The sequence below is a fragment of the Corvus hawaiiensis genome, chromosome 15, assembly GCF_020740725.1.
Source record: "Corvus hawaiiensis isolate bCorHaw1 chromosome 15, bCorHaw1.pri.cur, whole genome shotgun sequence".
NCBI lineage: Eukaryota > Metazoa > Chordata > Aves > Passeriformes > Corvidae > Corvus > Corvus hawaiiensis.
In genome coordinates, this window is record NC_063227.1 from 20494741 (window position 1) to 20508427 (window position 13687).

The 13687-nt window shown below is 45.0% G+C and overlaps 1 protein-coding gene across 1 annotated transcript; it reads right to left on the reverse strand.

The window, feature by feature from the left end:
- Positions 1–81: 81 nt before the first annotated feature.
- Positions 82–13687, reverse strand: LOC125333548 (kazal-type serine protease inhibitor domain-containing protein 1-like). Its single transcript, XM_048319490.1, has 4 exons — positions 12726–13687; positions 5359–5519; positions 3772–3916; positions 82–2417 (listed from the first exon to the last, which is right to left on the reverse strand). The coding sequence occupies exons 1-4, from the start codon at positions 13180–13182 to the stop codon at positions 2272–2274; spliced, it is 909 nt and encodes a 302-aa protein (XP_048175447.1). The 5' UTR covers positions 13183–13687; the 3' UTR covers positions 82–2271.

The window sequence follows — 13687 nt, forward strand, 5'->3', positions numbered from 1 at the left end:
GGATTTTTCCTAAAATGCAGTTTTCTTACTGAAAGGAATGGCTGATAATTTACAAGAACTTAAATATATATAAAAAATACATACGGAGAGAAATGCAACATATTTAATTTAGAATTCTTTGTTCTGGGAATGTGAGCTTTTCTTAAACAGACATACTCCATCAGGCTAAACACTCACAAACTGGTATTTGCTAGAGTTCTGCTGCACATTTTCTCATTCAAACATTCTTTTCCTTCTGTTTTTCATTTTACATTAACAGCAACAAAAGGCCCTGAAGAATTCTAATTTCTTTCTATGGCTAATGATTTCAAGATTATTTTCTGTGCTGTGTACTATACTATGCCAATATATATTGCCACCACTTAGTGATTACTTTAGTAATCTAATTCATTAATTTGCTATGCAGATCACAATTGATCTTGAGTATAGGTCTGCATATTAAATAGTTCCATAAAAAATAATCAGTGATTTCTATCAGATAATTTTATGTTTAATTTAATATATAGTGGATAAGCAAAAAAGGTTATTAACACATCACTAAGAAGACCAGGAAGAGTCCATACAAACAAAACCAGTAGTTAAAAATGAAGCCATTTCCTATTCCTAATTAAAACTAATTAATCATTTTCAATAACACAATGACACACTTTCTTCTCAGAAGCTGACAATACCCCATGAAGCCTGAAATGAAATAAATTATTCTTTGGTTGTTTGCTGGACAGAGGTCAATAATACCTCAGGGCAAACACAGTCTATAGCCAATTTCTTAATGTAATTCAAATTGAAAAGAAAAATCTTTCTAATAGCAAAAAAAGGCACAAATAGCACATTAAAAGAAGAATTTGTGATGTACTGTATACGCATTAAAAATTCTACACAGTGTGTGTATGGGTACAGTAAAATTGCCCGTAAAGCTTCCCTGTCACCAGGAACTCAGCTCACAGCCACCTTGGTGTGTGCAGGGACCACTGCCTGGGCCTGTGCCTTGGCCCAAGGAGGCTGAGGACACGAAGGCTTTCCCTGCAGATGCCTGAACTTCTGCTTCCTTAGTCCCTAATGTCGTTCAGTATTTTACTGCTATTCATCTGTCCTCAGCCAATGGGAACAGAGGTGTAAGTGCAGGAGGGTTGGTGTTTTCCATTTCCCATTAATGCCGAGCCAGCCTTCATGTAATTAGTTAACAAAAGCAATTGGAGAAATTTCTCAGGGTGCTCACTCAACCCTTGGAAGTGTGTTTTTGGCTCCATCTCCTTTGCTGTCTGGTTCATGGATCAGTTTGCACAAGGTGCATGTGTTCTGGTGGTTTTCTGCCCTTTCAGCAGCTTGGCACTGCTGATGGGTTGGGGATAGGGACAGCTCGTGCACAGCCCCAGACAAAGGATAGATCCTGGCTCTGGAGTGCAATCTCTGTGTGTTTGAAGGGCATGCACTGAGTTACAGAGCAGCTGCCGCCTTTAAACTGCAGAAATGCCCACCAACCAGCATCCCATTCAGGGGGAAAATTATGATCCCAAACCCTGAACCACTCCCAGGCTGGTGGGAAGGAGCCAGCGCTGTGAGGAGTAATGCAGGAGCTGTTAGAAGAAGGAGTCCAAGATGTGCTCAAATGTTTGAACGCACAAAGAATCTCTTCTGGCTATTTTTGAGTATTGACAGTAAAGCAGCACTTACTGGCTTTAGACCGTGATTGCTTCATGTATCTATTAAAAGTAAACAAAATCATCCTCCAAAAGACAGATAATTCACTTTTGATGAGACTCACCATGGAAAATTTCAAATGAGAAGAAAAATCCTGCTGAAACTTATGAGAAAACATGAACTAAAGAGATTAAAGACTATGTTGCAACCTCCATACTTACTTAGGCTTGTTGCCATGTGAAAAATCTCTTGATATTTCTCAGTACTTTACAGACAAAAAGAAAATTGATTCAAAGTAAAAGTTTTGTTGAACTATTGACATTTTTTGTAGACAAATTAGAATGTGTGAAAGAAATTATAAGGTAAGTTAAAAATTAATATAAAATTTGATCCCTTTGGCATACTTACTAGAAAGGTGCATGTTGAGGAATTTTATTTAATAGTCTAAATATATGGTGTTACAACTGTTCTTATTTCTGGTAAGTAGCATGGTGTACTTCATCCAAAGCTGCATTTCAGGAAGGGGGATACACAAGTGAGTGTGTGTGTTATCAGAGGAGCCATTTACAGAACAGAGACTACTGGTAAATATAACGGTGTGAAAGGATTTGGACAATAGATGTATAAAAACTATTATTCAGAATTGTTTTCATTATCGTAGTCCCCAGACTCATATTCTTCATCATCTTCCTCATCAGAATTGTCATAATACTCCTCATATTCAATGCTGTAGCTTGCGCTTCTGCTGCCAGCAGTAAATGCAAATGCAGGAGATGGGTCTGCAAGATGTAATAGAATCCAGATTAAATTAGTTGAAGATAGGAATAAAGAGGAAGGCATGGGTTTGGATTTGTACAGCAAGCTCAGAGTTTCTGAATCCTTGTTATTTATGAAAAGGACAGGGGTTTTATCCAATGGTTTGACCTCATACCACTGAAGGTCAAATTTCTATATAGAATCATGGAATCCCAGAATAGATTGGTTTGAAATGGACCTTAAAGATCATCTTGTTCCACCCCCCTGCCATGGGCAGGGACACTTCCACTATCCCAGGTTTCTCCAAGCCCCGTCCAGCCTGGCCTTGGACAGTTCAGGGATGGGGCAGTCACAGCTTCTTTAACAAACCTGTGTCAGTGCTTCACCACGCTCTGAGTAAAGAATTTCTTCCTAACATCCAATCTAAATCTCTCCCATTTTAGTTCAAAACTATTCTCCCTTGCCCAACCACTATCCGCCTGTATAAAAAGTCCCTCTCCCTCCTTCTAGTAAGCCCACTTTAAGGATTGGAAGGGGCTCTGGGATCTCCCCAGAGCCTTCTCTTCCCCAGGCTTAACACCAGCAGCTTGCTCAGCCTGTCTCCAGAGCAGAGGTGCTCCAGCACTTGGAGCATCTTCATGGCCTTCTCTGGGCCCACTCTAACATGTCCACATCTTTCCTGCGCTGAGGACATGTTGAAAATGCATTTAATTCCTAATACTAGTAAGCTATGACATCGGTCCTCTGCAGCTGCTGTGCATCTGCAAATATTGCCAGAGAAAATGAAGCTTTAAAAGCCCCTTGTAGAAATGAGGTGAGTGACAAACTCCTCTAGACCAGGAGGTAAATATGACAATGCATCTTTATCCTGGATTTGCCAGGAAAAATAGTTCTCCATAGAGGAAGGATATTATTCTGCAGGTCTGGGCACAATGCAAAACAACTGCAAAGCTATTTCTTACATCTTTTGAACCACTCTCATTAAGGAATAACAACGGTTTCCTTCCTAGTTTTTTGAAAAATAAACAGCTAAGCAGACCTGCCACGGTTCAAAGACTCCCTCAGTTACACCAGCTGTTGGTCTGGGTCCTACTAACATCAAAGGACTTCTCTAGGATAAGGACAGTGGAATAATGTGTCTCAGCTGTATGGCTCCAACCCACGGTTTTCTGTTTTCTGGAAGCTGGTATAATTCACAGCAAAATATTACTATATAAACCCGTTAGGGGGTACAGTAAAATAAAAGCACTCAGAAGAGTAAAAATACAGGCAGCTTTGGGTAATTTGCCCTATGCTTCATTTGCATTCTGACCCCATCCTTTGCATTCTGCTTGTATTCATTTTTATATTTTTTACATTCAAATAAAAAAAAATTACCATCAATGACTTTCAGTCTTGCAGAGGCATATGTTGCACCATACTTATTTTTGGTGTGGCAGATGTAAATGCCTTCATCTGATTTTTTGAGGCCTTGAATCTGCAGCCAGCCTGTCACACCATACTTCTGAGGCCCACCTCTTTCCTTTGAGAAGGAAAGAAATGGTTGAAATTAAGTAGCTAGGAGACACCATGATATTTATCAAAATAATTGTGGATGGATTAAATATCATTAAAACCTTTGCTTTTTTTTAATGCAAACAGGCTTTGATTCTGCTTATTCCTGCTGCTCTATGTTTTACCTTCCTACTGCTCTGCACCTCTGAGTTCCTGCTTTCCCATCTCTGCCCTTTCAGCTTCATTGCCCTGCGCAGTGCTCTCATTTCTGTTCCTCTTCATGCCGCTGTTTCCAGAGCTCCTCCTATCTCTTGTCCCTGAACCAGTTGCTGCTCCTTCAAAGCATTGCCACCTATGCTCAAGCTCAGCAATTTCTTTAGGATGAGACGGGGAGTGAGTCTGGGTGGGCTGTTAGTGCCAAGGGGGCCTGACCAAGCTGACACTCAGCAGCCAGGTTTTATGGATTGGCATGACATTCCATGGGAACTTTCACACTTCATGACAATCAGTTTCAACTGGCTTGGACTAAAGCCTCCTAAAGGGGTGAGCTTTCTTTTCCAAACAAATAACTCGAACACCTTAAGAGATGTTAACAGAGATGCTCTCGTGCTGAGAGCATGGGTGAACAGGGAGTCAGCTTGGCCTCTGAGGTTACCAGTGTTTGCATGTGGCTCCTTGCATCATTGTCACTCAGCAACTGTTAGTCCACTAATCCCACCTATGTTCATGTTTCCTCTGGAAAAGCTTCTAAATAACTTAGACTTTTAGTACTTTGGTATTTTTGGCACTTTAATTAGCTTTTTCTGTGTTTATTCTCCCTACCTTTTTGTTCATTTTGTGCTCCATGTCCACTGGATCTGGCTGGTTTTGGGCTGTATCCAGAAATTTGCCATGCATTTCACTGCATGGTCTCTGCTCATGTTCTCTGTCCATTGGAGAAGTCTTGCAGAAGGCCTTAGCAAAGGCTTCAGCCTTCCTGCAGGCTGCCTGGACAGCTGGCATCATTTACTCATCTCCTCAGAATTTTATTTCCATTTAAAAGAGTTAACATTTTGATTTATTTGATTTCAGCTCAAACTTTCAGCCTATTTCTGGATGTGCTTGAAGCCCCTACTAATGCCATTCTACTCTTTCCCCTTAGATTAAAGCACCATGGCTTCCATAAAATGAATAAGATTCTTTGCTTTCCTGGTGAATGCCTCAGGGACAGAACCCAAATAACAGGTCTCCAGGAACAGCATCTTGCAAAGGGGAACTTTAAATACCTGTCAGAATTGAGCTTCCTGCATCAAGAGTAGTAGAAGTGCTGCAAACAGCCATCCTTCCCAGAATGTTCCTTCTTTCAGCTCAGTTTTTTCAGTATCAGACCTACATAAAGAAATTCTTCCATCTTTTCTTTCCCTGCAGCAGCCCAGATTAAGCACCTGCTCCTCTTCACAAACCCTATGCAATAGTAAATTCAAGTTTTACCTGAACTGAGACGTGGGTGTCATCTCCTGGCAGAAACATTTTATTCCCCTTTTTTTTCCATTCAAGCTGTGGCATAGGATAGGCTGACACCTCACAGCCAAAAATGACATCATTGCCAGTGTAATTCTGGGCATCCTGAGGTGGCATAGAAATAACAGGAGCTGCAAAGAACAGACAGCGGTGCTTTAGAAGACAGTGGACAAAAGAACACAAACATAGAAGCAAGTAACGTCAATCCCTGCTTCGCATGATACCGTCAGATTGCATTCGCCTTTTGCCTCTCACACACTGTGAAGAGCCACGTGATTCCAAACATCTTTTACATCTCAGAAAACCTTGTGTCTGTGCTTTCTAAAAATTATTATTCAAGTCTGTTGTTCCCCTTGCAGGGGATCTTGGAACCTGAGCTGAAATTAAGGGCTTAATTTTGCCCCATGAGCCGTCATCGTGGACGAGGCTCAGGGTCCCCCAACAGAGGTGCCAGTACCCGACCTGGGCTTCAGAGGAAAGCACAAGAAATTCTGTGGCACACAAGTCACAGAGTGATTTGACTGTATGATAGCTCTGAATGTGTTACATTTTGGTTAGCTAAAAGCTAAAATACTGTCGTTGCTGGCTTGTCAGGTTTGTTTTCTGAGTACATCTTTGCCTTGAAGCTGCTAAACCATTGTCCTGCACTGATACCCATGGAAGTCACAAGTTACAGAATAACAGTTGTAATGCATTTTACATTTATCCTCAATTGCTACTGATGTCATTCAATATTCGTGTTAGGAATGAAAGGGATTGAAATCCAATTATTTCTATGAGGTTTCATGTTCTACTTATTATACCTGTTAACGTTTCCACGTTCTTGTTTCCTCGTGTTCTCTTACCGTTACCCCCTCCAGTGTTTATTGATCACCTCAGCGTTCTCCTTTTTCCCTTTTCCCGAAGCAAAAGCTGCCGGCAGCCACGAGAGGGAGCCAGCCCGGGGGCTTGGAGGCACTGGAGCCTTCACAGCCCATCCATCCCCCAGTGCCTTCTCAGCCCATCCATCCCGCGGTGCTTTCACAGCCCATCCATCCCCCGGTGCCTTCACAGCCCATCCATCCCCCGGTGCTTTCACAGCCCATCCATCCCCCGGTGCCTTCACAGCCCATCCATCCCTCGGTGCCTTCACAGCCCATCCATCCCCCGGTGCCTTCACAGCCCATCCATCCCCCGGTGCCTTCACAGCCCATCCCTCGGTGCCTTCACAGCCCATCCATCCCCCGGTGCCTTCACAGCCCATCCATCCCCCGGTGCCTTCACAGCCCATCCATCCCCCGGTGCCTTCACAGCCCATCCCTCGGTGCCTTCACAGCCCATCCCTCGGTGCCTTCACAGCCCATCCATCCCCCGGTGCCTTCACAGCCCATCCCTCGGTGCCTTCACAGCCCATCCATCCCCCGGTGCCTTCACAGCCCATCCATCCCCCGGTGCCTTCACAGCCCATCCATCCCGCGGTGCTTTCACAGCCCATCCATCCCGCGGTGCCTTCACAGCCCATCCCTCGGTGCCTTCACAGCCCATCCCTCGGTGCCTTCACAGCCCATCCATCCCCCGGTGCTTTCACAGCCCATCCATCCCGCGGTGCCTTCACAGCCCATCCCTCGGTGCCTTCACAGCCCATCCATCCCTCGGTGCCTTCACAGCCCATCCATCCCGCGGTGCCTTCACAGCCCATCCCTCGGTGCTTTCACAGCCCATCCATCCCGCGGTGCTTTCACAGCCCATCCATCCCTCGGTGCCTTCACAGCCCATCCCTCGGTGCCTTCTCAGCCCATCCATCCCCCGGTGCCTTCTCAGCCCATCCCTCGGTGCCTTCACAGCCCATCCATCCCCCGGTGCCTTCACAGCCCATCCCTCGGTGCCTTCACAGCCCATCCATCCCTCGGTGCCTTCACAGCCCATCCATCCCGCGGTGCCTTCACAGCCCATCCCTCGGTGCCTTCACAGCCCATCCCCCGGTGCCTTCACAGCCCATCCCGCGGTGCTTTCACAGCCCATCCATCCCCCGGTGCCTTCACAGCCCATCCATCCCCCGGTGCCTTCACAGCCCATCCCTCGGTGCCTTCACAGCCCATCCATCCCTCGGTGCCTTCACAGCCCATCCCTCGGTGCCTTCACAGCCCATCCCGCGGTGCTTTCACAGCCCATCCATCCCGCGGTGCCTTCACAGCCCATCCATCCCCCGGTGCCTTCACAGCCCATCCATCCCCCGGTGCCTTCACACCTGATCGCGGGGCACATCCCTCTCTGGGCGTGCGGGAGTGTACTGCTCATCTCCTGTGTTAACAGGGAATGATGATGTTCGGCGACACAGACAAAAATAGTGGATTTACTGCTAGCAAAGATTTCCTGTTTTGGAGATCTCTGCTTTTTTCCCCCTGATCTATTTGTCGACAACAAGAAATGTTTTGGCTATGAAAATCTGTTTTCTATCTATTTCCAGATTGACGCTCAAAAAAGAATGCATTTTCTGAGCCATTAGGCATGTATTTAATTAATGATTTTTTTTTTTTTTTTTTTTTTTGGTGCAGATCCCAGATGCTTGGAAACAGAAACTTAAAGTAAATAATTAATGTATTTTTACTTGCAATATTTGAATCAATACCTAGGTGCATCATTTATGCTTTGGCATTTGAAATTGTGACAGCCTGTTCTCTGTTTTCAAGCAATAATTTATAACACATTTTTCAGTTTTTCAGGATTGGTGTCTGTGCAGCAAATATTAAATGCATACTGATTAAAATTAATTACAAACAAATGACACAGAAAACTATATTTTTTCCCATTTATAAATGCCTCATTAAATAATGTTGCTACTTGTCAAAAGTAAGATTTTTTCAAACTAGGAAACTTAAATCCTTAAATGCTTTTTCTTTCATGAGAACTATACATTCAGAATCTATTATTTCAAAAATCCTGTATTCAAATCAGCATTAACTGAATATCTTGGATGAGCTTTTTTTTTTTTTTTTTTTTTTTGCCTATGAACTGATCACAGAGGGTCTGATATTAAAACATACTTTTAAATCTTAAAATTAATTGAAACTGCACTCCTTTTAATGATACATCCACTGTAGTTAAGCCTAAAATGTACAAAAGAAACCAAATGTCCACACTGACTCACAGGAGTTCTTTGAATTGTTGCCACATAGAGACAGTATTAAAAAACTTTTCAAATAGGCAGATGTTGCCTGGTGAGTATTTTTGTTGTGCTGTTAACTCAGGTGTCCTGTGGATCCCCTGACAACACTGATGTGTGGCCAAGGACTGGGTCCTGCCTATGTCACTGTCCCCAGCCATGGCTCAGCCCAGCGAGGCCACCCATGGGAACATATCTGGAGCCTGGAGGACACAAAGGTCTGAATTACAAATCCTCATTACAGCTGTCCAGCACTGCCTACAATACACCAGGATGAATTCCACACTGGAAATACCCCTCTTGCCATTAACTGTGAGGAGAATCCAGCAGACAGCTCGGAAATGCCTGGGCATGGTCTGAGTCCAGGGCTGACCAGGACTGGCATCACCCGAGACCAAACTCACAGCAGGCAGGAGTTCTGATCGAACCAAACTGCCCTTTCTGAATCTGAACACACCACCAGTATTCACTATCCACTCAAACTTGAAGTGCCTCCAGAAATAAAACACTGCAAGTCTCACAACAGCATTTTGCTCTGTTTTGTGGAAGAAAATTGAAGTAATGTTCTACAATTTAAACAGAAGTTTATAAACTTTATTTTTGAGTGTTTCAGGTTTTGTGTTCAGACAAATTCTCCTATTCATATCTGTTTGCATAACTGATTAGAAACAGAGCTTTACTGTTATGATAACTTGTCATTTTGATTCCTGGAGTAGGTAAATTTTTGTTGATAGCTATGGAAAATGTTCTGATGTCCCAGTGTCCGGAGCTGAATGGGCAGGAGCTGCATCTTTTCCAGTCAGTCATGAATTATCCCTATGTGTTACAGAGGATGTAAACCAGAAGCCAGGAGAAGTCAAAATACTGTTCTACCTTTCACAATCAACCCAATATCACTCCAGACCAATTAATTACATAATTAATAGGATTTTTTTTCTCATATTGTATATTATTAATTTTTCTAATCTATGTCTGTCTAGATGGAAATGGCAGAAAATTTTGTGGTTTGGTTATTTGTTTTTAGTCCAAAATTTACATTTAAAATAAATCATGTGATACAGCTAAATATAATCACTGCTGGATTGTTTTGCTAGTTCATTATATTATCAACGAGAAATATTTGAATGTGAATGGGGATGGTTTAAGTGTGGAGAATCTGTATATAATCAATGTACTTAGTAACTTTGTTAAATTATTGGATAAACTGATCAGGACTAGCTTTCAGGAAAAGCAAGGATTTTTTCCGTGTTTCTTTAGCTAGCTAGGCCTTTTTCTTCTCCTTTTTCTGGCAAGAGAAGAAAGATGAAAGGCTGTACTCCTCTGATGAAAGGAGTTTATTGTTATTTATTCATTGATTGCTGTATACAATTAATCCATTTGGCATCAAGAGGAAACAGCAGATGCTTTGAAGAAGAAAAAAACAAAGTACTTTGAGCTGAGTGAAGGTTATATTTATAGCGCGGTACCAAAACCTCACAGTGCTCAGTGTTTGTTTCGCATGCAAATTGGAGTCAGGACAGCCCGTGCTGCAGCGCTCGCTGCTCTCAGAGCCAAGTTCCCTGGTGCCTTTGTCACCAGCTGCGCCCGGAGCGGCCGGGCTGGAGCGCGGTGCCGTCAGCCCGGGCTGCTGCGGGCGGGGCCGGGCCGGCGGCTCCCGGGACAGCCGTGCCCGCTGCGCCCCTCCGAGCCCCGCTGCGCCCCTCCGAGCCCCTCGGAGCCCCGCTGTGCCCCTCCGAGCCCCTCTGTGCCCCTCTGAGCCCCGCTGCAGCCCCTCCGAGCCCCTCCGAGCCCCGCTTTGCCCCTCCGAGCCCCGCTTTGCCCTTCCAAGCCCCGCTGTGCCCCTCCGAGCCCCGCTGTGCCCCTCCGAGCCCCTCCGAGCCCCTCCGAGCCCCGCTGTGCCCCTCCGAGCCCCGCTTTGCCCTTCCAAGCCCCGCTGCAGCCCCTCCGAGCCCCGCTGTGCCCCTCCGAGCCCCTCCGAGCCCCGCTGTGCCCCTCTGAGCCCCGCTGTGCCCCTCCGAGCCCCGCTGCAGCCCCTCCGAGCCCCGCTGCAGCCCCTCTGAGCCCCTCCGAGCCCCTCCGAGCCCCGCTGCAGCCCCTCTGAGCCCCGCTGCGCCCCTCTGAGCCCTGCTGCAGCCCCTCCGAGCCCCGCTGTGCCCCTCCGAGCCCCGCTGTGCCCCTCCGAGCCCCGGGCTCGCCCAGCGGCCCGGGCTCCGGCCGGGCTCTGAAGCTTCCGAGCCAGCGCGGGGAGCGGCAGCTCGGGGAGAGGAGAAGGGCGTTTGTGACCCCTGTCGCTACCAGCCCAGCGCCCTGTCCAGGCTCCAGGGCTCTGCCCAGCTCGGACATGCTCCAGCCGGGCACTTTACTCCGCCACAGCCTCTTTCTTAACTAAACTCTGCGCAGCACCGACACGGCCGTGAGCTTTCCGGAGGCTTCTGTGCAATTCAGTAAGCTGACAGGTTAGGATAATTCTCTGCACTCCTGGAGAGAGGCTTCGGCTTTTCTGGGGAGCCAGGATAGCAGCGGGAAAGCGCTGGGGGTGATGCCTGGATGCAGAGCAGAGCTGCTAAGCTCCTTCCTCCTGCTTGAGGAGCAGCAGTGTGATGCGTCTCGGGGCGACTGGGGGCCTGCTGGATGACACCAGCAATTAAGAGTGGTAGTACTTCCAAATTAAAAAGGCTCTCGTACTCGGCCACTTCTGTTAAATTAATTAGAGGGACCACTGCTTTAAGCCTGTGTGCCTGAGCAGCTGCCGGTGCTGCGAAGTTACCGGCACTCGCTAAGGGAGTGGCATTTCTGGCCGAAATCTTGCTGGAGTGGTTATGCCACAAGAACAACGGCTACTTAATCCCAAACAAAGACACCTTCCCAAGGCTAACAGGCTTTCAGTTGTCCTGCAGGCTGGCGTGCATGTCCCTTCCCTGACGAGCCTCATTTCACAGCTTAATATCCTGATAGCAAATAAAGGATTCTTTAAAGGATCTTTCTCTTGCAGCTAGAGAAAGAGGAAAGAAGCCTGATATTAGCTGTTCATCACTTTTCCTTTTAAGTGTTCAATATTCATTGTTCATTCAATATAAAACCACAGCATACAGTCTAAAACTGCTAGAGAGGAGTGGGTAAAATGTACCCGAGTTACTCCTATATGTAATCCTTTGCCAGAGCTGCAATTTCAGATTCCCAGAACTGTGACCCATTTGTGACCCACAGACCTCTTCTAGTTACTTAATTTGAGAAAATATTTGATTAACTTAAAAAATCACAGTAACTTCTCATTCAGAAACAAACAAAAGCCTCTTCACATCTTCATTTTAGTTGTCTCTTAAGTGAAAGATGCCCATGAGTAATGACTTGTAGTAATGCAAAGAATGGGAACAGCATATGAGCAGGAAGCAGGAGTTCCCTGTAAGCCCACCTAAGAATCTTTCCACTAACAATCAGCAGAGACAACTGTTCACTGTAAGAGTCCTTTAGGGAAATTGTTTCAGCTTGATTCTGTTCTAATATTTGGATTTGTATTTCATGGGTTAGATAGATTTTATGATGATTCTGAATTGGATTATTTTGGACCTTTTTGGTAAAAAGAACAGAGCTGTTAATTAAACCCCATCTCCTTCTATTGCCCCTGCTTCACTGCTTACCATGTATCCTCACAAGTGGTTACACACATGCATCCATATAAACACACACACACACATACATGTACCTGTGTGTATACATACGATAGATGTATACATATTGATTATATATATATATATATATATATAAATGAGATCTGCTTTACTATCACCACTTTACAATTAGGTCAGTCCTCTTATAATAATAATAATTTGCCCATTCCTCCCAGACTATCCTATCTGTTTACTGATACCCAAATACACATACAACTTCTGTAGAAAAGAAATCATACTCTGGTTATTCAGAACAGACCCAGTCTGTAGATAGATGGCTTATTAGTCACCATGAGATTTAATCCACTCGTCTAATATAGAGGCTTATAACGTATGAGGTTAAGTACCAGATGATGAACCACATGTTTAGCGCTAAGTAGTATTATAACAGAATAATGGTAATTTTAACAAAAAGTATTAGTTTAATGAAGCTAGACTGGAGTAGCTAGTAACACATCTGAAGATAAGAATCAGCTCTTTTTTTAGTTTAGTTTTAGTTTAGTACAAAGTGCCTCTGTACACATTACCTGATTCACATGGCCCTTTATGTTTCATGCTGATGTTTCTTTTCCCAGCATAAGCCTTGTTGAATTGACAGATGTTTTCATAGGTTTTCCCTTCAGGTCCACAGATGCTCTCCTGAGATTTGCACACACACTGGGGTTCAGGGACTTCCCCAAACCTTGCTTCATCAGCATCCAACCTGCACTCAAGGTGATCCCCACATTGCCCATAAAAATGATTGCCCTGGTCCAAGTCGCAGATCTGACCTTCCACATTCCCACATTCCAGGCAGCAGCCACAGCGATCCAGCACAGTCCCGGCTGGACAGTCCTTAGGCTCAGAGCAGAACGCCAAATCACATTTTCCACAACTATCTCCTTCCCTTAACAGCCTCCACCACCCTCGGTGGTATAAGGCAGGGAAACTCTGAGAAACCTGTACCAGTGCTACCAGCACTGCTGTAACCATCCAGTGCTTCATCTTGAGAGTGTAACAAAAAGCAGAAAAGGTCCTTGGAGTAAAGCCAGGAAGAGGAAAAAAAGCAAACCAAAAAAAAGAGCAAGCTAGTGGGAGAAAAACATCACAATCCTGGTTTTGTTTTAGAAAATAAGCTCTACTCCAAACACAGGCTTTAAGAAAAAATTAGCATCCGATTTCTAATCTGGAACTGATAATAAAAATGCATAAAAACCCAGCAGCTTTTCTCTAATGCAGTTTGGAATGTGAGTACTGCTTGCACTGAGACCAAACTGCCCCTTCTGACAGCTGAGTCGAAGCTCTCTGAAAAGCTGTTTGCTCTGTGTCTCATTGAGCCAAATTTGCAAAGCCTTGCTCTACTGAAGCATCACATTGCAACTGTAGAAAGGGGAACAGGGTAAAGGAGTGTAAAATGAAAACATTTACTGGAGGAGTGGCCGTCCCCTCCATCAGGCAAAATAGTCACAAAAAGATAAACATGTGTACAAAGCAGCACCTAAAATCCCAG